Raw genomic sequence first — 25,709 nt, 5'->3', positions numbered from 1 at the left:
GTCATTTGAATGGAATTTTTCTCATTTAATCTCTATGACATAATTTCTAACTAACAAAATTAATATATTTGTCAAAGATGCATGTTAACAATCAGAGGCGAGCCATCCTCTCCTCATTGCGGCGCAGTGCGCAAGAGGCCCCTGTGACTCCTTTCCTGTGCTGATGTAGTGCCGTGTAATCATATTACAAAGTACATGATACAGAGTATTATATTAAAAACATCCATCAGGCCGTATAGGCCTGTAGTTTGTACAATGTTATTTTGATGTGGGATCGGTATTTGTGTAACAGTGGCAGCGACTACTACGCTCTTTCACCTCATCTCAGGCGCATGGGCCGCGAAATCAGTGTCTTTCAAAGCTACGAGGAGTGAGGTTTTATTAACGTAAACACAGCGTTATCTGTTGTTCTTTACTTTCAGTTAGCGCTGTTGTCACAAATGTAGCATCAGAGCGTTTCACTCAATAGGCATGACTAACTATAACCAACTATGGATATATTATTCTGCAGCTGTCACTGCACACTAGCACAAAGGCACACAAACACGCACACACATTCACGAGTTATTTTGATAAAACTGATGACATGAAATAATGCAATCACACGGGGACAATTAGGGTTTAGAATCGGCAGCTCTTCCTGGGAAGCACCGGTTTAAACCCCGTTATCTCACGTGGGACATACTTTTTAACTGTCAACTAAGATAGCATTTGAAAATAATTTCATCTGGGGCTTGGGAACCACTGTGCAAGGTTATTATCAAAACTCTATTGGAGTGCTTGAATCTAAAATGTTCCCTTCCAAGCCAATTTAGTGACGTCATTGTCTTTGGATTTGACCAAAAACAGCAAACCTCTGGATGTGGAGTTCTTGCTCACTTGGGAGGTGACCAGTGAAATCAGGTCTTCCTGTTTGGGGAGCGGGGGATGGGCTGCCGGAAGTGTCCCTTCCAAATTCCTTTAGCTGTGGCTTGCGTCTACATGGCTGGCTGAGCACTCGGCCCTACAGAGAAAGCAGGCACAGATTCTGCATCCTTGCTCCCAAGATCACAAGATTCTTGTTTCAGTAGGATTAAATTGCCTCTATGACCGATGGACATGAGCGCTTCACTGCACTGTGATGTTTGGAAACAGTGGGAAATGTGAGAGGCTGAAATCCTCCAACGTTTTAGGCCAAAAATAGAAATCAGCGGAAAAAGACTCACTTCCAGCATTTCCAGGCCCTGAGGCAGAGTGCTGTGGCAGACTCCACAGAGAGTCCTGCGGTGGGGTGGAGAGATGCAATTGGGGCTCAGACCCTCTATTTGCGTGTTCATGTGTGTTAACTTCGCTCCCCCTCATGGATGAGTTCAAAGAGGGCCTCGGTGCGTGTGTGTATTTGTGTGTCGGGGTGCGTGGGCGTGTGTGTGCGCTCGTGCGTGCTTGCATGCAGCCCACAAGATGGACCAGCCCTTCCTTCTGTCACTTCCGTGAATACTCTGTGTTTAGGATTTGTTTTGGGTTGGTGTTTTATTTACTGATTCCCTCCTTGATGTGATGTGAGTTATGGAAAGGTGAAGAATAAAAACATTCAAGTAAATAAAATTCAAACCAAATCATTGATTTTTTCTCTGCAATAAATTAAATTGAAATTGGACTTTTTCAAATCAAGACCTCTTAGAAGTATGGTGGGCAATTGGTTAGCGCGTCTGCATCCCAGTGAAGAAATGCAAGGTTCTCCACGTGGATCTGCATTGGTTTTCTCCGGGTAGTGTCCCCCCCCCCACCATATTCGAAAGACGTGCATGATCTATTGATTGGACGCTCTTAATTCCACCGAGGTGCATATATCACAAGCGCGAGTGGTTGTTTGACTATGCGTGCCCTGCGATAGGCTGGCAACCAGTCCAGGGTGTACCCCGCCTACTGCCCGATGACAGCTGGGATCGGCTTCTGCACGACCGAGACCCTTGAGGATAAGCAGCTTGGATCATGGATGGATGGATATTTGATAGTACTGAAAGTTTAGCTCGAGGGATTTCTGTATATACTTATTCTATATTGTTATCATCATTATATTGAAAAATGTTTTAGATGTATATGACGAAATTTCTGTCAATAATATTACCTGGATTTCTGCATAACCGGTCGTACAATTTGATGAAAGCGGTATGTAAAATCCTTGCAGGCAGCGCCCTCTTGTGGTATTATTGTAGAAGAGCAACAAGGTCAACATTTACCAGGCCCTTTTGGTATCCTGGTAGCTAAATTATAACACTCCAGTGAACATAAAATATTATACTGATCCAAAGTCACGCCACTTATGCGACGACAATAATTCAGTAAAGTATGTTTTCATGTAACTAATATTCATTCAATGATGAAGAAGGGAGTTTTCATTTGTTTTATGACTTATGTCCTGTTCAGGTCAAACTTTCGACATTTTACAGCAAGAAATACTTCAAATATCATTCTTTCACCTCACAATTTGATTAATTTTCATAAAGTAACTCAAAATACACCAAAATGCATTTTTTAAACATGCTAAAAACACCACATGCTACGCACTTTGCATACCATGAAGCTGTTCCAGGTCAAATTTGGCCCGTGTGAAGTGGATTTTAGATTTAAAGGTTTGTGTTCAACCGAAAAATGATAATGGTAATAGTGAACATCTTAAAACTGTGGCGCTGTCATTGTCAACGCTATATCATAAGTAAATTAAAAAAAATACTGTCCAGTAAGACGACTTCTTTGTGGAGATTTTTAGTTTTTTCTTGCCCAGTGTTTTAACGGAAAACACTAAATTGCATTAAAACGCAGAAAACTGTACTCAAAGGCCTCTACACTCAAATCCGACGTCGGCCGTCGTGGCCAACTGTCACGTCGCCCTAGAAGTACGTGCGTCGGCGGAAAAAATGACAGAAGTACACGCCGCAAAAGCCGACAGACGCCAACTACTCTGGACCTTATGCGCATGCGTGAGAAGTAGTAACCACTCCATCCCATCGGCGGCGATAGTCAATGCGTAGTCTTTGAGAGTGATTACTTCCAGCCATTGTGTCCATGGAGAAGATGTGAAAATGAGCAGTCCATTTAATTCTTGAGAAATAGCTTCAATTTTCACAGTGTGTCTGCTTTGGTCACTTCCCTCTGTGCAACAAGCTATTAGGTATGAGAGTTCTCAGACAATTTTAGAGAGGTGCATTTTGTTTAAATAAAGCACGACATGAAAAAAATGTTCTGAGAAGTTACCCATTAAAGCATCTACTGGGAAATTACTTCATACTTTGAATTGTGATTCACTGATGGATGGTGTAGTGGTACATTCGTCTGATTTGTGTGTAGAAGCATGGGTTCCCACTCAGTGACAGCGTCTATGTCTGCACTGTGACTGGCTGGCGACCAGTTCAGGGTGTAGTCCGCCTTTCGCCCGTAATCAGCTGGGATAGGCTCCTGCACCCTCCCGCGTCCCTGTACAGGATAATCGGTGTGGATAATGTCATGACTTTGAATTGTTCTCAATTTTCCGACATCACATAAAGGCATCGTGTTACTCCTTCCTCGGTCACGGGGTGGATGACGTCAACACGCAGTACGTAAAATAACCAACCCGACCGACATTCGGCATGAACATGTTCCGGGGTTCTCTGCTCAATCCTCAGTGGTGCCCTCAGTCTTGCCGTCAGATTGGACCTCGCCGAGCAACGAATTCACCGGCAACAGAAACGTCGTGACTGCGGGAGCTCACTGGAACGAAAGCCCGGCGTTTAAATAATAATAATAATAATATATATATTTATTTTGTTTGTATTGGTTTACGCGTTAATGCTAGCTACGCTAGCTCGCATAGCAGGTGAACTTGCCCCATTCGGCTGTGACCAAATACTTGTCGCTCCACTCTTTACTTCTAGACAGCTATAATAGATAACAAACTCCATTCGGACTTTTTCAGTGGCCATTGGCTCGATCGATCGCTCGGCTGTTTTTTGCCGTGTTGGGACTTCTGGACTTGTTCCTGTCTTGAGACGTTCGAGGTCACCTGCGCACACCGGCTCTTTCTCAAACCCCCCGGAGGGAATGAAGAGCCTGCCGTACTTCTGCCGGGGAGAGGTCGTTCGGGGCTTCGGGAGAGGCAGCAAAGAACTGGGGATTCCGACTGGTACGCCTCCTTAGCGTTTAGTTTTGACCCGCTACGCTCCATACTCGCGTCTTCTTTTTCGCTCTTCTATGGCATCGCAGGCGTGCATTGTTACGTCTTCTGTGGCAGGGGTCAGCAACCTTTATGAAACTGACAGCTACTTTTTGCCTTCTGAGTTACTCAAAGGGCCGCCACTTTGATACACACTTATGAAACATGTCAATTGTTCAAATGACTACTAATCCTATGTTATTAATATTTCTTTATGTTGGCGGGGGGGGGGGGGGGGGGTTAATATAATTTTGTGTATCGACAACATTACTAGGAAATCACAATGTCCCATCAGTGGTAAGCTATTTTTACTACAGGCCTGCAGGTCACTCATGTGGTCCTAGGTGGATACCTTTTGTCCGCCCGGGACCAATGTGATTTGTTGGCCACTACTGCTATATTACAGTTGATTTCACTTTTCAATTCTTGTTCATCCATCCATCCATCTGTTTCGCTTCTGCCAGCTGTCTTGGGGCAGTAGGCGAGGTACACCCTGAAGTGCCAATCGCAGGGCACACAAAGACAAACAACAATTTGCACTCACAAACATACCTAGGGGCAATTCCCAGTGTTCAATCAACCTACCATGCATGTTTTTGGAATATGGGAGGAAAAAACTGAGTCCCCGGAGAAAATCTACGCCGTCACAGGGAGAACATGCAAACTACTCACCTGAAGGCTGCAGCGGGAATCAAACCCTGCACCTCTGAACTTTGTGGCTATTGTGCTAACCAGTCGTCCACCGTGCCACCGTATTAAATTTTCAATTGTAATTCTAAACAATTGCAAAATGTTTATACCATGGTCCAGCTTTTTATGCATAATTCTGTGTGTGTATGTGTGTGCCTGCGCTTCACGCACATGTTCGTTTGTTTGTTTGGCTTAGACAACTATCTTCAAATAGGCAATAAATCAAGCGTTACATAAGGACCTTGTAATTACTGATTAACAAAGTTATCTATTCTTTATTTGTGCTTGCATGAAGTGACAGGCGAAGAAAGCTTTCTTTATCAACTCAATTAAATGTCACGTCTGAGTCAATTAATGTGCCCTTATTTTGTTTGCTATTAATATAATTATATAAATGGCTTCAATTCTAGGGGTGGGTAAAGTGTGGCATGCGAGCCACATGTGGGCTACTCTATTCTTTAAATGTTTCTTTAACCTTTAGACAGGCATGTAATGGAGAGGAAACAGGAATGTGTTTGCAGAGCCATATTTCACTTAGTTTAGTGTTTATTTATTTGTTTGAATTCCTTTTCCATAAATTGTGTTGCTTCTATGCCAAATCGGTATCTCACTGAACGGCGAACGTTGCAGAGTATATCTGGCAAATGTTGAGTTATTTCTTTTTTTGTCATGGTTTCTTTAAGGTCGCAAAGACGTTTGCGCGTTTCTTGTTGCAAGAAAATCAATTTGCAACTGTTTGCGATCTTTTAGGAAACCTGACAAACCAACATTTGTTACTTGCGCAAACACTCACGACTGATCTATGGTGTTAAGTTCGGTCGGTACGTTTCATTTGCAGTCTCGTAGTTCTCATCAGATTTTCTCAATGTCACTTATAGCCAACTTCCCCGACGGTGTAGTGGAGCACCTGCCCGCTGACATCGGCACAGGCATCTACTACGGGTGGGCCTGCGTGGGCAACGGCGACGTGCACAAGATGGTGATGAGTATCGGCTGGAACCCGTATTACAAGAATACCAAGAAGTCCATGGTGGGTACCAAATAAATGAACATGAGTGTGTTGTCTGTAACATGGTGACATCCAGGTTAATTCCTCATTTAAATTAGCAATATTTTGAGCATTGCTGGGTCATTGATCAGCCAATAAAGGTTTTGATTAATGATCACGCACACTGAACCTTTGCTTCTGGTCGGGCTTCGGGTCCAAGAGCTGCCATGAAAAGCAAATATTTGCCTGCAGTTGACGTTGCTCCCTCAAAATGTTAATAATTGATAGTTTAGACGCAAATGACACCTAAAACACAATTTCATCTTTTAATATTACTGCAGAGAATAAACGGCAGGCAGATGATTTAAAAAAAAAAAATGCAGCTGAAGCGCAGGGACGCGGGTGTGTTTGTTTCTACTTCGCATCCCATGAAAAGTAATTACTCTCCTCTAAGCCATTTAGTCACTTATTTAGTCCAAAATGTTTCCAACTTTTACAGTTTTATGTAGTTTTGTAGTTTATTTATTTATTCTCATAATTTTTTTGTATTTAAAATCTGGCCCTTTTCCCTACATTTTTTGTTTCACTGAAAATTAAAAACATATATGTACATTTATTAGCCATTGTGTAAAAATTACAACTTTTTTTTTTCACAAAATGGCAACGTTTTTTGCGTAAAAGGGACATTTTGTACGTAAATTAGTTGTTTTCAAATAAAATTAAAGACAATTTTCCTATCAAATGTAAATTTTCTTGCCATAAAGTTCTAACTTTTCTTGTAAAAGAAAAACAAAATTCTTAAATGGCGGCTTTTGCCTAAAATGACACTTTTCACTTAAAAATGATAATTACTAACTAACTTTAAATATGACTGATTTTAAAATACTGCTTCAGTCTTTTTTATTCTTTGTGAATTGACAACTTTTCTCTCAAAAGTATTTTATAACGGTTTTCTTTTCCTCAGATAAAAGCAAGACATTTTTGGTGTGAACTGTGTTAAAATTCAAGCCTTTTTTTTCACCAAACGGCAATGTTTTTGTGCGTTGTATTGACGTGTCTTTTTCTCGCTAAAATTACATTTAAACACATTCACATTGTTTATTACGTACAGTCAGTGTCATTGAAAATTGATTGGCAATTTTTATATTTCGTGTAAGAGGCACCATTCGGATCGTGCTGGTGTAACATCCAATAACGTCCAAGCAACAGTGCATACGTGAAAAGGATGCCGATATAATAATGCAACGATATGATTAGCTGACTCATCGTAGTTGACTCCGGGCAATTTGCATGGAGGCATGAAGTGCAACCAAACAGGAAAAAAAAGATGATGTTTGCTGGAATGAAATTAAATGTAGTGCTTGGCCTGGAGCTAAGATCACCAATTAGCATGGTGGTCGAGCGAGATGTCTTGAGTGCCACGCTGTCGTCAACGCATGTGTGCTTCTGTTGTCCCAGGAGACTCATGTGATCCACAAGTTCAAAGAGGACTTCTACGGTGAGATTCTCAGCGTCGTCATGGTGGGATACATCCGTCCGGAGAGAAGCTACAACTCGCTTGGTAAAGCCAGCACACATGCGTGCAAAAGTCGAGCATAAAGAATTGTTCATTTTCAGGGTTTGAATTATTAAAGCACAAGGTCTCATCAGTAGTCTGCTTGTTTCAATAAAAGTAGAACACAGTAGTCCATAGTGTCAACCTCGAGCTCCAAAAAACACGGCACATGGGCAAAGACTTTTCTGGCTTTCCTCCCTAATTTAATTTTACGCCCCTAATCTCTAGCCAGCGTGCATGTTGTCATCATACCGGCGCAAGAACATTATCATGTCTACGAATTAACGGGAATGTAGACTGCAGTCGCCGTGTAAGATGAGCTTTTCTGGCGGCGGCATATTTTCAATGTTACTATGTCGGAACGAACCATCGCGAGGTCAGCAACACAGCTAGCTTCCAACGGACCCAGCAAAAAAGGTCGAACTTGTTTACTCGCAACAAAACATCCCTGATCGTTTGAATCAGGTGTGTTGCAGCGGCCAGGACTCCTGAAGAAAAAAATGGAAGCAAAGGAACAACTCATAGATGAAGAACTGTCGTCATAGCAACGATTGTGTGATCGGACTCTGCTACCTGGCCATGACAAGGATTTGCTATTGATAGCAGCAAAATCCGACCATGATTTTACCTTTGGCCACAATGTGACGCACGATTCAAGTTAAGTTGCAACATTTTAAACTAAAACGCAGAAGTGGAAGTTTCATCCAACCAAAGCTCCTTTGCTGCCGTCAACACGGGGGTGGCGTTTGAAAATTTACTCTGATGTGCTAACACCACTCTGAGGGTGTGATTGTTGCGAGTGGCGCACCGCCCTCCTCTTTCATCATTTCCAGTCAAAGTTGTGAAGCAGTCAGCCGCTCCTTCTTGAACTGTTTCCTTTCCTTGTACTGCCTGACACATTGGCCTCCACCATTGCTTTTTCGGAGCACTCTGAGCATATATTCTTTGGGGCAAAATCAAAATTTCCTCAACAAAATGTAATTCCTGTGAAGTATGGTAGGTGGAAATTTCAAATGCTATTTTGCGAAAAGAAGAGGGAAAAAAAAGTTCATTTGAATGGTCTTTCTTTCTCCCCCACGCCAGATAAACGGGCCTATTATACTGACCATGCCTTCTTGTACATGTAAATGTGTCCGTCTGTCCTTCAGAGGCGCTAATCGCCGCCATCAATGGCGACATCTCGGAGGCCAAGGTCCAGCTTGAGCGGCCTGAGCACGTCAAGCTGCGGGAGGACAACTTCTTCACCAGCCATTCCACCTCTGCTTCAGCCGCCTCTTCCTCTTCCTCCTCCTCCTCACAAACTTTCATCAATGGCCACTAACGCCAATTGCCGCACGAGGCTGGCCTGACTGTTGCCGTGGCGATGCCTGGGTGAACACTCGTCTTTATTTTGAATTGTTTTTGTATTAGCTCTCTTGTTTTCAATATACTCTCTCTGTACATACACACACACACACACACACACGCATGCTTACACACTTTCAGTAAACCAGTGTAGGGGCGTTAGTGAGTGTGTCAAGTGATGCTATGCCGAATAACGAATTTAGACAACAAAAATATTGAAGCGCTTCAGGCTAACACTACAGTTTTTTTTTCATTCATTTCTTTTTCCAAATAATCCCCAATATACTTGAATGGTGGTCTTGATATCCGTTTTACTCTTTATTCATTTTATCAGTGCCGAATTGATATTGTTACAACAATCAACTTGTAAAATTGCTGTAATCTACAAATTAATATTACTTAATGTTCTTACTTCTTGTTAAGCATCAACTTTGTTTTTAAAATATTGTGTTTTTATTGTCATACAACTGCTTATCGTCATAAAAGGACCAACGTTTTCTTGTAACATTGATATGATTCTTGTAATTGCAATCTTTTTTTCCCCCTCAAAGTCGGACTTAGCCCATATAAATTAACACTGCTCCAACCAAACAAAATAACTTCAACTTCATGACAAAATTTTTGCATAGAATTAGAGCTTTATTGCATCAAAATTAGACACTGCCCTAAAATAGTTTTCCTCATATTACACATATTAAACCTAATTTGTATTTTGTTGTATATACATTGACTTGATTTTATTTAAGTACAATTTAATCCCTTTTCTAACAAAAAAACAACAAATTTTCCGCACATTAAATTATAGTTTGTTTTGTTCTTTGTACTCTTGATAAAAACATCTAAAATGTTTGGTAAATGGTCTTTCACTTGTATAGCGCCATTGTGTCAAACAAAGCACTGCACATTGCTGTCGGAGCTACCTACTAATGACATACCATCAGGAGCAACTGACATGGGCCGATTTGTCAGGGATCGAACACCCAAACTCTCGCTTGGGAAACGACCATTCTACCTCTGAGCCACGCCGCCTCCCTTCATATATATATATATATAATTTTTTTTTTCCTTTCGTGTTCAGCATTATTCACCACCAAAAGTACATTAAATCTGTTTTTTCACATCAAATTACTTTTTTGTAATAACTTTCAATTCTTTCACAAAAGTATATATCGCCTCATTTTTTTTTCAACAAATACGACATTGTTTCATGTGAAATAACTTTTTCATGTCAAATAATGATCAATCAATGTAAATATATGAATACAACACAGCTCCTAATAAGGCCACTATTATGGTACATCCATCCATTTTCTGAAAGAGTGTCGCGAGTGTGCTGGAGCGTATAACAAATTAAACTAGTAGGACAGAGTTCAAGTTGAGCCTGTAGCTTGATTTTTTTTTTCTATTTGTTAGCACTGAACTGTGAAACAGATGGACGCTCAAAGTCCACTCAATCGGGAGAGACACACACTTTTGCGTCTTTACTGCATACTGGTACTCAGTTCAATCTTGTCTATATACTGTTGGGGATTAAATTATATGTAAGATATAAGTATAAATGATGTGAATATAATTTCATTCATCCTAGTCGCGAAACTAGATTTTGCTCTCCCTCTCTTGTGTTCTTCAGACCTTTGACTAAAAAAAAGGTAACTGGAAGTCGAAGCTTGCTTACATGTACAATCAATGTTCAACTAGAAATACTGTCCTCCATATCTTTCAAATAATTTCATCCAATAAATTTACAAAAACTTATTTTGTTGTGTGTTGTACAAAAGGATTATTTTTTTCAAGGTATGAAATTAGATTTTTTTTTTAGATCCGGTCTGTAAACTAGAACTCCAATAAAATCATGTCTGGGATTTGGTGTTCATTTTAAATGAGGGGTGACACAGTTTTCAAAAAGGATTCGATTACCAAAGGCGGGACGTTGATTTTATTCCGGACCATGAAACCCTCACGCTTGAGATACACCTACTCGCAAAACGGGCAAATGACAAAAATTGGCTCAGAACGCGTCAAAAGCGCAGCTACCAACTGTTTCTGTATGAAGAGACGTGAGACAGCCGTGTGCGTTCAAGCATGCCTGTATTTCCTTATTCTGACATCACGTAATCCGTGCCTCCCACCTGCTACTAGGACATACCATTACAAAAGTGGAGGGGGGGGGCGCAAAACCATAGACAGAGGGGAGGCCAACATGGCCGGAACGGGGTCGGGGGCCGACAATTTATATGAATAAGGCCGTAGGGTCCAGGCCTGATGGGAAACGAGGTAGCGGTCCGAGGGCGGGTCCTGACCGGCAAAAAAGGGTCAAGTGCCCAGCTCTGCCGCTTCTCCTCACAAGGGTTGCGGGTGTGCTGGAGCCCATCCTAGCCGTCTTCGACGCAGTAGCGGGGTACTCGCTGGACCGTTTGCCAGCCAATTGCAGGGCATAAATATACACTAACAATATGGCCAATTTAGAATGTGTTGGATCAACCTACCATACATGTTTTTGGAATGATGGAGGAAACTGGAGTACCCGGGAAAAAAACTCATGCAGGCACAGGGAGAACATGCAAACTACACACAGGAAGGTCAGATTCTGGAATCAAACCCCGCACCTCGGAACTGTGAGGCGGATGTGCTAACCAGTGTATCGTAGCATGTGGATAGTTTCTCTACTGTATCTCTAGAGCACTTTAAGACAACCACCACTCATTGCAAAGCGCTTTACACAGAGCAAACGTAAGTCACACAACAACAAAGAACAAAACTGATTTATTGTATTCCTTCATTCCCAAAATGTTTTCCTTTGCACCAAATTTGATAACAGAAGCAAAGACGTGTTTTAGAGTATTTTTGGGAAAAATTTAAAATATATATATATTTCCAATACAACGCGTAAAGATCAAACTAGACCCTTGCGTGTCTTTATTTTTAGGACACAAAGTTACTCCCATGCGAAGGTCGACGTTTGCATCCTGACTTCAAGTCAAGTCCCTATATTATCTCTTAACTAATAAACACAATTGTCATAGTCATAGAGAGTGGCCACGGTGTTATTGAAGTAAAGCCACGCTGTAAATATAGGTTTCTCACATTGTACCAATTTAGTCACAGATTTAATTTTTTTTCATGCTTTTATAAATAATTCTTGCATAGGTACGGCTCCCCCTATAGATTATTGTGGTTTATTTTTTTACACTGATGTTTCATTTTAAAAATCTAACTTTTTCAAATTAAATTATGTTACTTTCTGCTTTCAACGACAACTTATTGCTTTTACACATACAACTCTATCTTGTGTTTAAAAAAACTTTTTTCATGTGCATGAATACACAAAAATCATTAAAAGTAACAAAAAAACAGAAATGTACAACCTTACAAGTAAAATTATTGAAAAAGGAATCTAAAATGACTTTTGTGATAACATTTAATTGCGCCTTTCATGTAAATGTGATTTTTTTTTCCAATTCAAATCATTTTCCAGGTAATTTTTTGGGTAAAATTACACAATTTTTCAACGTACTTTCAACTTTTCCATGCAAAATGACTTTCAGGAATTGTATATTCTACAAAGTTATATTATTTAAAGTCACAAAGAAGTAAATCATTTATCATATTAATCTACTTTTTCACAGAAATTGTGACTTTTTACCTAAAATTACTTCACAATTTCACAACTCTGTCATGTAAAATTTCACTTTCTCCCTTCATCCAGTTAGAACTTTTTTCCTTACACGAAACAACAATTTTATCATGCAAAATCCAATTCTCTTTCCACAAGTTTTGATCACAGTGTTTTTCACATAAAACTGGATGTTTTTAATCAAATAAAACCTTTTGAACAAAAAAAAAAACCCAAAACGTTATTTTTTCCACATACTGCAACAAATGAAATGACCCCTGGCGTGTGTTCACGTGTAGGTGTAGCTCTCATCATCATACTCCAACTCAATGTCATCCTCCTGCTCGCCCAAAAGGCCGTACTTGAACTTCCTGTACACGGTGCCATCTTGAGCCATGTACACGATGTCGTCTTCATCGTCGTCGTTGTCATCGTCATCCTCCGACCTGATGATTCTGTCGTTGTACTCCCCGAAGGAGGACGCAACAGCTCGCCGTGTGAAGTCTCCCGCTCCTTCGTTGTTGTCCAGCTTCTGGTAGCCGCCGCTTTTGGTTTGTGGGTTGCTGGCGGCGGCCGTGGCGAGTGACTTGGAGCGAGTGTGGAGGAAAACGAAGACCCCAGCCCCGACCGACAGGATCAGGAGGACGCAAATAGTCATCGCCACTTTGGCCCCACTTCCGTCTTCTTGGTCCAAGTCGCCAGCATCTTTCAGCACAAAGTTAACATCCAGGATGCACTCCTCTGCAAAGAGAAGTTGAAATCACAGCTTTACTCTCCAACGCTTAGTGCAGTCACCTCCAACATATTTCAACTTCAATCTTCACAAATTTATTTGTGTGAAATCCCAATCAAAAAATATAAAAATACACAAATTGTAGAAAAAGGCGATGAATGGGACGATGGCAAAAGAAGCAAACGAAACACTATTTTTGACAAATATCTTTATACACCATTGAGTACTTTTTATATTTTTCTTATACTGTGTGTTTGTTTTTGTAGTTCTGTCAAAAATTTCCATATATTTTTGTCCCAATCAAATAAATATTGGAGGGTTTGTACTTTTTGTCACGTTTTATCTTCTAATATTTTTTTATTCGTGTATACTCTTAATAAAGTGCTTTGTTACTGCTGCAGCTGTTGTGAATTGCGCTCTACAAATAAAGTTGTATTGTTTTGTCCAATACTGTAGATTATTTTTCTTCATGTTTTTCACACTTTTCTAATAGATCTCAAAAACTACTGATTATGCAGCCACATTAAATTGCAACTTTTCTACATACCATTTAGACTTTTTTGCCCCCTATACAAAGCTACAACTTTTCCCATAATTAATGTAAAAAAAGTATTTTACTCTTTTTTATTAAAATATTTTTTACAACTTTTTTCCATTTAACAACTTTCATTAATGAAATATTTTTTTCATGTGTAGTATTGAAGGATTGTATTCTGCTAATAGTATTAGCTTTAGCATTTACGTGACAGAATGTCAATCATTAATATTAGCAGGCTAATATTTGCAACAGGTGTTAAACATTTCTTAAACGAAAAGCATTGATCAAATGAAACTTAGAAGGACCATGCACAGTAACGACACGTGATTCTGTTGACTGGTTCTAATTTTTCTGACATATTATATTCATATATTACGAAGATTACAGGTGTTTAATTCCATAGATTTCATGAATTGCACTCACACTGGCAACACACACACACACCCCGACGCATAGTATTTTCTTGACCTCCACTCCCATTTACAGCGCACACATACTCTCGACACAACAAATACAATAAAGCACATTGGCCATATAGACCGTAGCAATACGGACACAACAAATTGGGCACTGGCGGGGTCACTAGGACACCATTGAAGAAACACATTAGGAAAGAAACGACAATTTGGGATCAGACCACATTGCAGGAGAAGGTCGAGCCTTGGGATAAGCCATGGACTCAAATGTTGATCAACTTCCAGAAGATAACCAACCTCGGGATGACCTGCCCTTGGACGTGGCCCCGTGCGAGGGGAGGGAGCGAGGAAGACTGATTTCAACCTATGTGACCTTTAGCTGAAAAACCTGTCTAGTGAAAGGCTATATATGTAAGGACGGCATTTTTAGACAGCGCGATTTTTCCAACTGTACTTGCTCGAGTACAGTTCCTCGTGTGAATAAGCAAAAGCAGCCCAGATATCTGACTTGTACTATTTCCTGAACTCCAGAGAACTATCGGAATAAAACTTGGATCAGTTGTTGAGTCTTTATATATAAACTCTTCAGGAAAAATGAAGAAATAAAGCACAAAATCTGGAGATATCTCATATGCATTTTTTCTTCCATTTTTTGAATGATTGTTCCTGCTGTTGCATGGTCTTGCGCTGGGGTGTTCCTAATAATGTGTCCGCTTGTCTTACCCAGTGAGGCATGACAGTTGCAGCACTGCCAGCCGACGGGCCGATTGACGGGCAGTATCCGGTCGTGGCAGCAACTGAGGCAGCGTCCGTCATCGCTCAGGATCTGCGAAGCGGGACAGTCGGTGCAGTTCCAAGAACTCGCGCCACGACAACCCAAGCAGGACCGGTCGCACGGCCGGCAGTCGAGCGCGTCGCTGTCCAACGGCCGCTCCTGGAAACGAGAAGAGAAAGAAGTTGGCGCTCTGATGAAGATCGGGGGCATGTTCTTTGAAGAAAATGAAGACCTGGGACGTTAAGTAGGAGCCAATCATACACTCGGATTCACAGATGTTGGAGCCAATCAGACGGTATCCATGGTAACAAGACTCGCAGGACGTACCACCAGCACCTGGACACACGTTTACAGTAAAATGTCCCGATGATTCAACCTCATGAGACGGGATCACAAACCTGTGCACGTCTTGCACGTGGGGTGACACTTGAGGCAGGTGTGGGTCCAGCTGTGATGATAGTACCCTGGCGGGCAATTCTTCAGGCAGCGGCTTTGCTGCCTCACATAGACATAGCCACCCCGGCAGGTCAGGCAGTCGGTGTCGGCGGGCCCCCGGCACCGACTGCAGCCGGGGTCACAGCGCTCGCACACCATGCTGCTGCTGTTTCCGAAATGACTGGAAAAAGAGAAAAGACAGCAGAGGTGGGAGTAAGTCTCAACTCTTAACCTTCAAGTTTCAGGCAACTCCTACTGACCTTTCAGAGCAGGTTTGTACACAGCTGCTGCCTTGCCTGAAAAAACCCGAACTACAAGCGTGGCATTGCACGCTGTGGCGTCCGGCGCACGAGGCGCAGCTCAAGTGGCAGCGCTCGCAGGTGCGCTCTTCCTTGTCGTCGCCGTAGTAACCAGCGGGACACTTCTGCACACACGTGGAATCTGACAAACAAAAAGAAAATGTCAACACGAAAAGTCTTGCATGGAAGGAAGGCTTGCGGTACACTCACTGAGCAGAAAGCGTGGAGGGTCGCAGCCGAGACAGCGTTTCAGGCCGGGGCCCCCGGAGCAGCTACGGCAGGAGGCGTGACACGGCCGGCACTGGCCTGCGTCGTCCATGTAGGTGTGCGGAGAGCACTGGCTGTACCACACGCAGTGGCCACTAGCATCCAAGCGGCGCTCCGACACGCAGCTGAGACACGCCGATGGCTCGTTGCCCGAACACGTCAGACAGGAGCGGTCGCAGTCTGGATGCACGTGACAAACATATCGTCACTCAACTTTGACAATGATCAGAGACTCTCAAATGTTTAAATTAAAACCATTCAGACCTTGTCAGACTTACAAGCACATCCAATGTATTATTGCAAAGGATATGTCTTTTGGACTGGAGTTCTCTTTTAAAAGTTTTATAAAACTAAACTGCACTTAAGAAATGTACAGCACTAGATTAATAAACCAGGTTTTAGCTACTGTAACACAATGATTTAATTTTTTTTTTTCCTTTTATTGGGGCCAATGCAGCGACCGCTGATTTACATAGAAACTTTTATTTTTTTTTTTATTCCTGGTGGATTTATATTTTTTTATATATATTTTAGTTTTTACTAGTTTTGGATTTTCCTTGCATACACATTATACATTTTTGGACAATATTTTATGACATTTGTGTCTTTCATTTTTATTGCATTTAATTTAAATTTTGAAGCACCTTTTACATACCGTCGACTATACATGCTCTGCTTAATCAATTTTTTTATGATTATATGCCATTTAATTTTTCTTACTTATCATATGATGCATCTTAGACTGATTGCCAGCCAATCACAAGGCACACAAAGACGAAAAACCACTCGTGCTCATAATCTCACCTACGGCCACTTTAGAGTGGTCAATTAAGTTATCAGAAATATTTTGGGAATGTGGGAGGAAACCAGAGTACCAATACGAAAGCCATGCAGGAACGGGGAGAACATGCCTTCCTGTGTGGAGTTTGCCAGAGCCGCAATCGAACCCACGACCTCTGCACCGTGAGGCCATCGTGCTAAGCAGTCGTCCACCGTGCCACTTGCTTTCACTTATGTATATTCTATACGAGTATTATTGAATAATTCTTCAACTATACCTCTGCACTCGCTATCAGCCTCGTCGTAGTAGGTGCTGCTCGGACATTGGGGCAGACACTCTCCATTGTAGCGCAGCGCTTTGGGGTTGCGGCACGTGTTGCAGTCGTCATGGTCCGCCCCGTCGCATGAAGCGCAGTCAGCGTGGCACCGAACGCACTCGTGCTGCTGTTCGCTGGGGAAAAAGCCAGCAGGACAGTCGTCCACACACTTGTCAGCGTGGAGGAAGAAGTAATCTGCACACTCTGGTGAAGAAGACACAAACATAATCTATAATCAATCCATAATCAAAACTATAATCTAAAGGCGGTGACACAGTTAGCATAATTTATTCATGTTGGGAGTGTTGAAAAGCACTAAATGTTATCTGTTTGATGTTGGTTTTCATTGGAATGGGCAATGGAAAGTGAGGTTCCCGATGTTTGACTCTGATCGGCTATTGTTGTTGCAGTATGACAAAATTTAAAATTAAAAACAAAAAGAAAGAACGAAAAAGTGATGCATAAGTTGGAAGACGGATGATTTTGTATCATTTGATACATTTTCGTGACAATTTTTCAAGCTCCTTTACTGTTTTGCAGATTCATTTTAAACACCACTCAAAAACAGCAGAATTTGTGGATTTTTATTCATTTATTTATTTTAATTTACTTATTAAAATATTCAGATACAGCCACTTTGAAAGGCCTCCTATGAAAACAGACGGATTTTTAATACAATACGACTTTATTTGTGTAGCGCATTTCACAACACAACACGACACTCATCGGGGTGCTGGAGCCTATCCCAGCTATCTTTGGGCAGTAGGCGGGGGTTGCCAGCCCATCGCAGGGCACACATCGACGAACAACCATCCGCGCTCACACTCATACCTCGGGGCAATTTAGAGTGTTAAATTAACCAATCGTGCATGTTTTTAGAATGTGGGAGGAAACCGAAGTACCGGAGGAAACCCACGCAGGCACGGGGAGAACATGCAAACTCCACACAGGATGGCCGGAGCCGGGGGATCGAACCGACCACCTCCGCACTGTGAGGCCATCGTTCCAACTAGTGGCCCACCGCGCCACCACACATTAATTTCCGCTAATTAATTTAATTTGTTTTTGTCGGTTGTCATAGCCCTCTTTAAAAGAACAGATTTGGTAGCCCTCCTCGTAAGAATGTATTTATTCTTGATTAGTTCTTACGTTAATTATGTGTTCTAGTTTTCTATTTGACTTTTATTCATTTGTTCCCTTCATTCTATTGTAATAACCCCCCCCCGCTCCAACACACACACACACACACATTTTACTTGTAGTTTAAAGTACTTTAAAACAAAACAGATTTGGCAGGCCTCCCTTTATAATCATTTTCATTAGGATGCTTTTTGTTTTTTTGACACTGATTTTGTGAATGTTCCCATTGTAGGACTACTGAAGGTTATCTAATCAAATTTTCTTTATTGTTCATGTTATTTTGCTTTCATTCCTATCCCACACACGCGCGCACACACTTTAGATTTGATATACAGGTACTCACTGTGACAAAGTCCGTCCTGGTTGCAGTGGATACAGTTGGAGGGACAGTGGAGGCACTGCACGTCTTTACTGTAGTAGCCTGGCGGACAGCCACGCACGCACGTGTGCTCCAAAAGGAAGTGGTCGGGCTCGCAGCTCAGACAAAAGGAAGCGTTGTCGTGACAGGACGTGCACTCAGGAGCGCACGCACGGCACGTGCCACCTTCGGGGAAACCTCTGCAGATGAAAACTGGTATGAGGGAAACTATACATACACCGTGTTGCCTTGAGATACGAGTGACTTCAGCTTTTCAAGATAAGAGCGTCCACACCCCACAGAAGAAGGACAATATATTAGGTACAACCTTGTTTTGTAATCACGGTGATGTTATACAGTAAAATACAGTTGAATTTGTACTAAAAAATAAAATGTATAATAAATATATAAATATAAAACAAATATCTAATAAAATAAAAGTGCATTTTGTTCACTTCATTTGTCAGTGTACCTCAAACTCACTCATAACTCAGATCACTCGTACCACAAAATTTGGCTCGCAGCACCAAGTTTAAAAGAAAAAAAAACATATACTACAGATAAGAGAGTTGACCTGTCACACTGCGGCACACAGGTTGCCTGTTGCAGATAGAGTCCAGCCTGACAACGCTGGCAGGCGACAGCGTCATGACATGCGAGGCAGCCCTCGGCGCAAGCGTCGCAGCGCCCCGACGTGACATTGACAAAGGTGGACACGGGGCAGCGATTTACGCACGTCTGATCGGATGTCAGGAAGGCTCCTACAAAAAAAAAAAACACAAAAACAAGTTAGACACACATGCTACTGAAATATCCTTAATTTGTTTGAAAATTTTCAGTAGTATGTGCCAAAAAAATCAATTCCAAAAGTGTGTGACGGCATTTCAGTCGCGGTTTGAGACGATTTCATTATCACATGTGGGAGGATACAAGTAGTGCGTTTGTATGTGTGTGCCCGTGCGCATGATAGACAGAGAGAGAAAGAGGTCATCCTGAATTATATCATTTAAGAAATGTGCACACACAAACACATACATACAGCACATACAGACAGACCTTTGCGACAGGTGATGCAGTCGTCTTTGCGTGCATCAAAGCAGGTCTCACATGAAGAATGACACAGCTCACACTCTCCTTGTCCTGTAAGACAGACATACATATATTTGCACACTCACGAAAAAAGTATGGCCCAGATGCCATATATGCTCAGAAATCTGAATGTTGAGGATTTGACACAAAACCAGAGGGCAAAACCCGACCACTGGTGAAATCTTGGGAGTGTTCAGTGGATGTTACAATTTTTTACACACAACACAAAAGAAAAAGACTGAGTGAGCAACAGATTAAAAAAAAAATGTTGATGTACTCAGAAGTCAAGGTATCACTCTAAGAAGAAAAGAAGAGCGTCTGTTTGCCCTACTGTTCCTGAAGCGTCCACTAGAGCAGGCACCCAGCTGAGTTCCCTTCACGCACTCGCCGCCTTTCAGCACCAGCTCATCCTGACACGAGTCGCAGTCGTCAAACCTCGGACCACCGCATGTCTTGCATGTTCTGTGACACGCCTCGCACTCCCGACTGTCCACATCCACAAAGAAGCCGGCCTGACACTCCCCCACACACCCACTGTCTATACACACAAGAACACACACACACGGACAATCATTCACATTTGCCTCTCTGCTCTTTAAAAGAGACCTCCAAAAATGCTGGGGAGTGAGTGGTACCAAAAAGGTATAATCCCTGCTGACACCAGTAGCACTGGGATTCGTCACAGATGGAGCAGTGCAGGTCTTCACACGGAGCGCATGTCATGCTATCAGGAACACCTATGGTGCCATCTGGGCAAGACTTGTAGCAGTCAGAAACCAGCCTACACACACACACGCGCGCAATAGAAACACATTAAACAGCAACAGAATAAAAAATGAGCAAAGTGCATGTTCATTGTTAACTTACTGGTAGAAATCATCTTCACACTTGAGGCAGACTGTTCCCTGGTCCGGGTGTGCAGAGCCCTCTGTGAGGAATACCATAAATAGCATGTTTGCATACGGTGGCTATAAAACATCTGCACACCCCTGTTCATGTTTTCGTGATGTAAAAAACTTTCCAAAGATGACAATATCCCATGATTAGACTTTGTTTGTGTTTACATGCAGTATATCACAAGAGGCAGGAAGAAAAATTTATTTTGACAAGTTCAAACCATCATTAACTCATTCACTGCCAATGACGGCTATAGACGTAAATTTTTTTTTTAAATTTGGCTGGCAGTGAATGAGTTAAAAAGGACACGTAAAAATCATATATAGATCGTGTATTATTAGAATACATAATACAATTTTGTATTAGAAAAATTCTAAATTTAACTGCAAGTGGCCAGTTTGTCCCAGCAAATTTAGCAAATATAAATATTCAAATGTACAGACATTATTTGTAATTTCCCCTGCTAGGTGCTAAATGCCTACGTGTACATACAATTATTAGCATTGATATAATTATTATTTGCATATTTTGTGAACAAAGCACCCCGTGCCCCCCAAAATAACTAATAAAACAAACAAACAAAAAAAACGGCTCACAGCTTGTAGTGTTGTTTTCCACCAGCAGGCGGAGTTCTAAGACAACATAAAATGGCAGCAGAAATGCTCAAAGCAAAAAAAAAAAAAACGCAATTTTGCAAGAGACAATTTTGGAGAAATCTAGATTCATCACATCGTGTATCTTTAAAACTGGGGTGAGCAATTTACAGACCGAGGGCCATATACCGTATATGACAGATAGTTTCCAAATCCTGCCACACACTCAGACCCGTACACAACTTGCACACAAAGTATGAATGCAAAGTCATATTGTTTCGTGTGCAAGTCAAATAGTCATTCATGCAGGAGAAAGAAAAAGAAGAGGGCCCTCACAAGCCATAAACCATGTCTTCGGGGTGTGTCTAGATACATGCATTGTGTGTTTCTCATGACGTGTGTGCATTGTGTTGTTATGTACTCAGTACTCACTATGTTCACATTGTTTGCAGCCGTTGTCACAGGGGAGACAGGCTTCAGCCTCTGCAAGCGCATCTAAAGAGCACAAGTTGAAAAACACTTGACACAGTGGTAGTATGCCACCAAGAAAATGCGTCACTGACATTTCTACAAACAGAAAACAACTAAATTATACATGTAATCGACATTTAATATTTGCAGATCTAAAAAGCCCTCATTGGGGACTTTAATTCGACACATGAAAGGATGTGGCTTGTTGCACATTGATTTGTTAATTTGTGATGACTAATTAACATGTTTTCAAGCAAAAAGAATGTTTTTCAGTATAATGACACCATACAATATAAGGGCACTGTCAAGCCATTATTTTTTTATTTAACTAATTTCATTTGATAAAAATCCCGTAATTAATCGCGATTAAACTACTATTATTTTGTGACAGTGCTTGGAACAGATATCTACTTGAACAATATCTTGGACTCAATGTAAAATGACCACATATGAAGTACCGGTATATTTTAAATCCAAAAATGGTTCTAATATTTTTCTTTGATCCTTCAATACGATCTAAACTGAGTCATCTTTACAGGCATTTTTCTTTTTTTCTTTCTATTCTCAAAACTTACACGGTACATTTAGTTCTTCCCACAAGCAGCACACTCCAGCAGTGTTGGTTTGCAAGGCCCAGTGGAAACATGAGCAGGGTGTTTTGTTGTGAGATGATGTGTTAAAGATGTACAGCTACTATGATACCGTGTTTGAATTTGGCTTTGCAACATGTGAAAATGATTTTTGAAGTAAATCAAGCTGAGTTAACTGAGTTAAAATATTTAACTGCATTAAAAATTTTAGATTAAAAAGCTAAAGCTTTGACTCTGACAGTCCGAATAACACATTCCTGTATAAGGCCATAATGAAAATATAATACCAAAGCTTGAAATGGGGCCTTCATACGATATATGACCTGATGTGGTTTGTACACATTGATTTTTTAAAATTGTGACCGTTCACCTGTGCTGCACGGCAGTGGAAAACATTGTCCCTCTCTGAGTTTGTATCCTGGCCTGCAGCTGAGGCAGCGGCTGGCCGACGTGCACACAACACAGTCGGATGCACACGGCTCACAGCGTTTGCGCTCAGAGTGGAAGAAGGCCTCGGGGCAGACATCCCGACACTCGCCCTCAAACAGGTAGCGGGACACATCGAACATATCTGGAGGGGACGAGACAAGGAAGAAAACCTTAATTATACTGTAACATACATGATGTACAAAAGGAGACTATGGGCCACTGTGGCAATGTGAAGAGTGAGTATAAAACGGCAACTGGGCTAAGGAACAGAGAATTGATTTTGTGTGTGTGTGTGTGTGGTGTAAATAGTTGCAACGTTGACGGTGCGCAATAGTGACAAACAGGCATTAGCCACCACCATCTCCAGACACTAATGATGTGTCGTGGGTGGAGGTACACACATGAAAGGAAGCCCCATCTCCACATGCCGCCTGTCACATCTAACGGGCGTAAATTTCAAGCGTGCACCTAAAAATAGTGGTGCAGATTAAACACCTCCGCACTTTGCTTTTGTTTGTGTTCAAAATTGAGGATGGCACCCCACCAGGATACAACTGGTTTTGCAGGGATTAGACCAGGAAGGTGAAAGACGCAAGTCTACAGTGTAGGGCTGATCCCAGGCAAATAAGGTTCATTGCAAAATGACAACATCAATGAATGTATGAAGGTCATCGCTGAGATCATTCTGGATTACTCCTCATACACATTTCTTGAAATGCTGCCATACGTACTACTGAAATCATTTCACACATTATACTGAAAGTCAGTCATACAATAAAGTGTGAGAGTTTCAGTTGTGTATGTGAGTGAAAATCTTTCACTCAAGTGTGTGTCTGGGTGTGTGTGGGAATCCTGAATTATGGTTTGGCTGTTTGGCAGTAATGCGCCACGCCACAAAAACGTGAGATGGTTTTCTGCAACATGACGCCAGGAAAGGCGTTTGTATGAGGAATTTGCGCTTCCTTATCGGAATAATTTTCAGGTGTCTTCAAAGCTGTTGTTAAGTGTTGAGGAGAGTGGTTATCAGTGTCAAGGAAGTATGACATAATTTTTGGAGGATGTCTATGCCAAAAGGGGGGTCAAGCTCGGAACGTCACTCAAGCTAATATTAGCACCGCGGGTCTCTGATGGCCCCCTCACTCTTATCGCAGATCTGCTAACACTTCAAAGAAAATGATGTTTAGCGCTAAATGAATGGCGGTCAGGACCTCAGGTCAACGGACACTTCAAACGTTTTTTTATGTCTTATGACTGTATTATAGAGGGTTGATCCCGGACCAGCCGAGAGCTTATACCTGTGTCACAGCTGGTACAGTTGTCAGGGCCCTCGTCAGTGCACTCGTGGCAGGTGTGGTGGCAGCGGTGACACTCTCTGCCCATGCCATAGCGCCCCCTCTGGCAGCGGATCACGCAAGCACCCTCGTCAAAAAGCCTGCACATGGAACAATGCAACAATGCAAATGAAAATCAACGACAAAAATGACCGACAACATATTTCAATAAAGATAGAAAAGAATGACTATTTCATCTTCAAGATGATTTTTGTCTATTAGTAGAATCAATAATATCTCTAATTGACGAGAACTACCGTATCTACAAATGTATCAATCCATGGTATCGATCTATAATATAGATGCTATTTAATGATGTATGGTGTGCATTGTATCAATAATTTAATGGTGCAATGGCAACTATATTTCTATGCCATTATTTATCTTTGTATTTTTAAGATGAAACTATAGATGGATCTATTTATAGTATCCTTCCATGGACTTCATCTATCAAGTCTATTAGTCTAAATTGTCTATGTATGTATATGGCATGTATGGTATTGTCAAGTTTATAGTGATGTCTTGAGATACAAGTTTAATTTGTTTTGGCAACATACTCATAATGCAAAACATTTGTATCTTAAATCATCTATTCGCAATGAAGTGGACGCAAATGTCATGAATTCATTCCTGCCTACCCGAAATAACAAAAAAATATTGCAATGTGTAATTCAAAGAAGAAAAATAGTGCTTGGTAATATTGTAATTTGTAAAAATATACATTGATGAGATAGACAAATAGAATTAAAAAGAATTATCACATTGCAAAATGCTGCTCCTTCTGAATGCCTTGGCCACATCTGCAGTCTAAGACAGACGTTCTTTGAGGCACAATTATGAATTCCACTTTGAGGCAGACACAATATGATTGGCTGTGTAACCCTGGTTAACATAGCCTCATAAAATAAGAGCCTGTTATTAAAAACAGTCATTAAGAAAATATTCATTGTAGATGCGTAAAAAAGGATCAACATGACTTAGAAATGTGTTAAAAGGTGAAAAACTGGTAAATTCATTGTTTAATTAGTGTCTTTGTAATTCTTCAAAATGATTCAGCGCTATGCGAACGCAGCGACATAATGCCGTTAGTCACGTGACTAGAAATGCGCACTTTATTTTATTCTTCTCATACTTGATAAAGAAGCTGAAGGAGAACTACGGTTAAACAAAAGAGAGACCGAGCTATTCAATGCTAATTTTGTATTTTGAAGGAGTCGTTTTTGAGTTTTTCCAACCTGTCCTTCAATTGGTGATGCACTAATTACTGAGCGGGTCTTGGTGAGTTTCAGACTTTTATTTTATTTTATTTCATGCAATGAACATTTTACACTATTGTATTGGTCAAATGAAAACAAATGGCTGTAAAAGGTGAATTGATGCTTAATTGAATGCTAGTTGTAGTTTCCCTGCAATGTTTTTCCATTCTTCACCGGCCACCTCCATTATTTAAACTGCGTCATTGTGTGAGCATCGATTTCATTCGACGAAAAAAACGAGTTTAATTTGCATTTGATGCCACCTGATGTATTATTTAGGTTATGTATAAGTATTATTTTGTTGTTATGATAGGCTATTAAAGTTTGGTTCAGAAACTTCTGAGCTAAATGACGCAGCTGAATGCTTGAACGAGACGCAAGATGGCGAGCCACCCATGAGCCCCTTGAGCTGTTTCTCACGCAGGAGCGGAGAGCAGTTACTGGACGTTGTGTTGATTCATCAACCTGGTAGGATTAATCCGTTTTCTACTCTGCTACACTGCAGTGGATTTCCGGAACACAGGATTGACTATTCAGGACAACGAGAAGAACACAAATAATTCGAACAAGACACTTGGACATTGGGATTGATTCAGTCTTTTGCTGAATTGTTTTTTTGAGTTTTGTACATTGT

The 25,709-nt window shown here is 41.2% G+C and overlaps 2 protein-coding genes across 2 annotated transcripts in view; one reads left to right on the top strand and one right to left on the bottom strand.

Annotated features, from left to right (window-relative positions):
- The first annotated feature begins 3,576 nt into the window (after positions 1-3,576).
- rfk (riboflavin kinase) lies at positions 3,577-10,503 on the top strand. Its single transcript, XM_088296222.1, has 5 exons — positions 3,577-3,835; positions 3,935-4,141; positions 5,740-5,891; positions 7,308-7,410; positions 8,553-10,503. The coding sequence occupies exons 1-5, from the start codon at positions 3,808-3,810 to the stop codon at positions 8,723-8,725; spliced, it is 663 nt and encodes a 220-aa protein (XP_088152348.1). The 5' UTR covers positions 3,577-3,807; the 3' UTR covers positions 8,726-10,503.
- A 1,054-nt stretch (positions 10,504-11,557) lies between these two features.
- LOC148344301 (proprotein convertase subtilisin/kexin type 5-like) overlaps positions 11,558-25,709 on the bottom strand; it is an 89,349-nt gene continuing 75,197 nt past the window's right edge. The window contains exons 22-37 of the mRNA XM_088296208.1: positions 23,784-23,920; positions 22,430-22,630; positions 21,431-21,493; positions 20,376-20,436; positions 20,144-20,289; positions 19,840-20,046; positions 19,476-19,559; positions 18,994-19,180; positions 18,405-18,619; positions 16,883-17,125; positions 15,768-16,004; positions 15,519-15,699; positions 15,222-15,439; positions 15,056-15,159; positions 14,772-14,982; positions 11,558-13,102 (exon numbers count right to left, since the gene is read on the bottom strand). Of these exons, the coding sequence (XP_088152334.1) occupies positions 12,651-13,102; positions 14,772-14,982; positions 15,056-15,159; positions 15,222-15,439; positions 15,519-15,699; positions 15,768-16,004; positions 16,883-17,125; positions 18,405-18,619; positions 18,994-19,180; positions 19,476-19,559; positions 19,840-20,046; positions 20,144-20,289; positions 20,376-20,436; positions 21,431-21,493; positions 22,430-22,630; positions 23,784-23,920 (2,947 nt within the window). The 3' untranslated portion in view covers positions 11,558-12,650. The remainder of the gene's footprint in view (positions 13,103-14,771; positions 14,983-15,055; positions 15,160-15,221; positions 15,440-15,518; positions 15,700-15,767; positions 16,005-16,882; positions 17,126-18,404; positions 18,620-18,993; positions 19,181-19,475; positions 19,560-19,839; positions 20,047-20,143; positions 20,290-20,375; positions 20,437-21,430; positions 21,494-22,429; positions 22,631-23,783; positions 23,921-25,709) is intronic.

The sequence above is a fragment of the Idiotropiscis lumnitzeri genome, chromosome 1, assembly GCF_059441095.1.
Source record: "Idiotropiscis lumnitzeri isolate Australia: NSW breed Sydney's pygmy pipehorse chromosome 1, RoL_Ilum_1.0, whole genome shotgun sequence".
NCBI classification, from domain to species: Eukaryota; Metazoa; Chordata; class Actinopteri; order Syngnathiformes; family Syngnathidae; genus Idiotropiscis; species Idiotropiscis lumnitzeri.
This window is presented reverse-complemented; position numbering and strand designations above follow the sequence as displayed.

Excerpts from the sequence above, each read along its gene's own strand:
- rfk (XM_088296222.1), top strand. The coding sequence starts at position 3,808 with ATGCTAGCTACGCTAGCTCGCATAGCAG. Across the intron at positions 5,892-7,307 it reads AGAATACCAAGAAGTCCATG|GAGACTCATGTGATCCACAA; the intron begins GTGGGTACCAAA and ends CTGTTGTCCCAG. Across the intron at positions 7,411-8,552 it reads GAGAAGCTACAACTCGCTTG|AGGCGCTAATCGCCGCCATC; the intron begins GTAAAGCCAGCA and ends TCTGTCCTTCAG.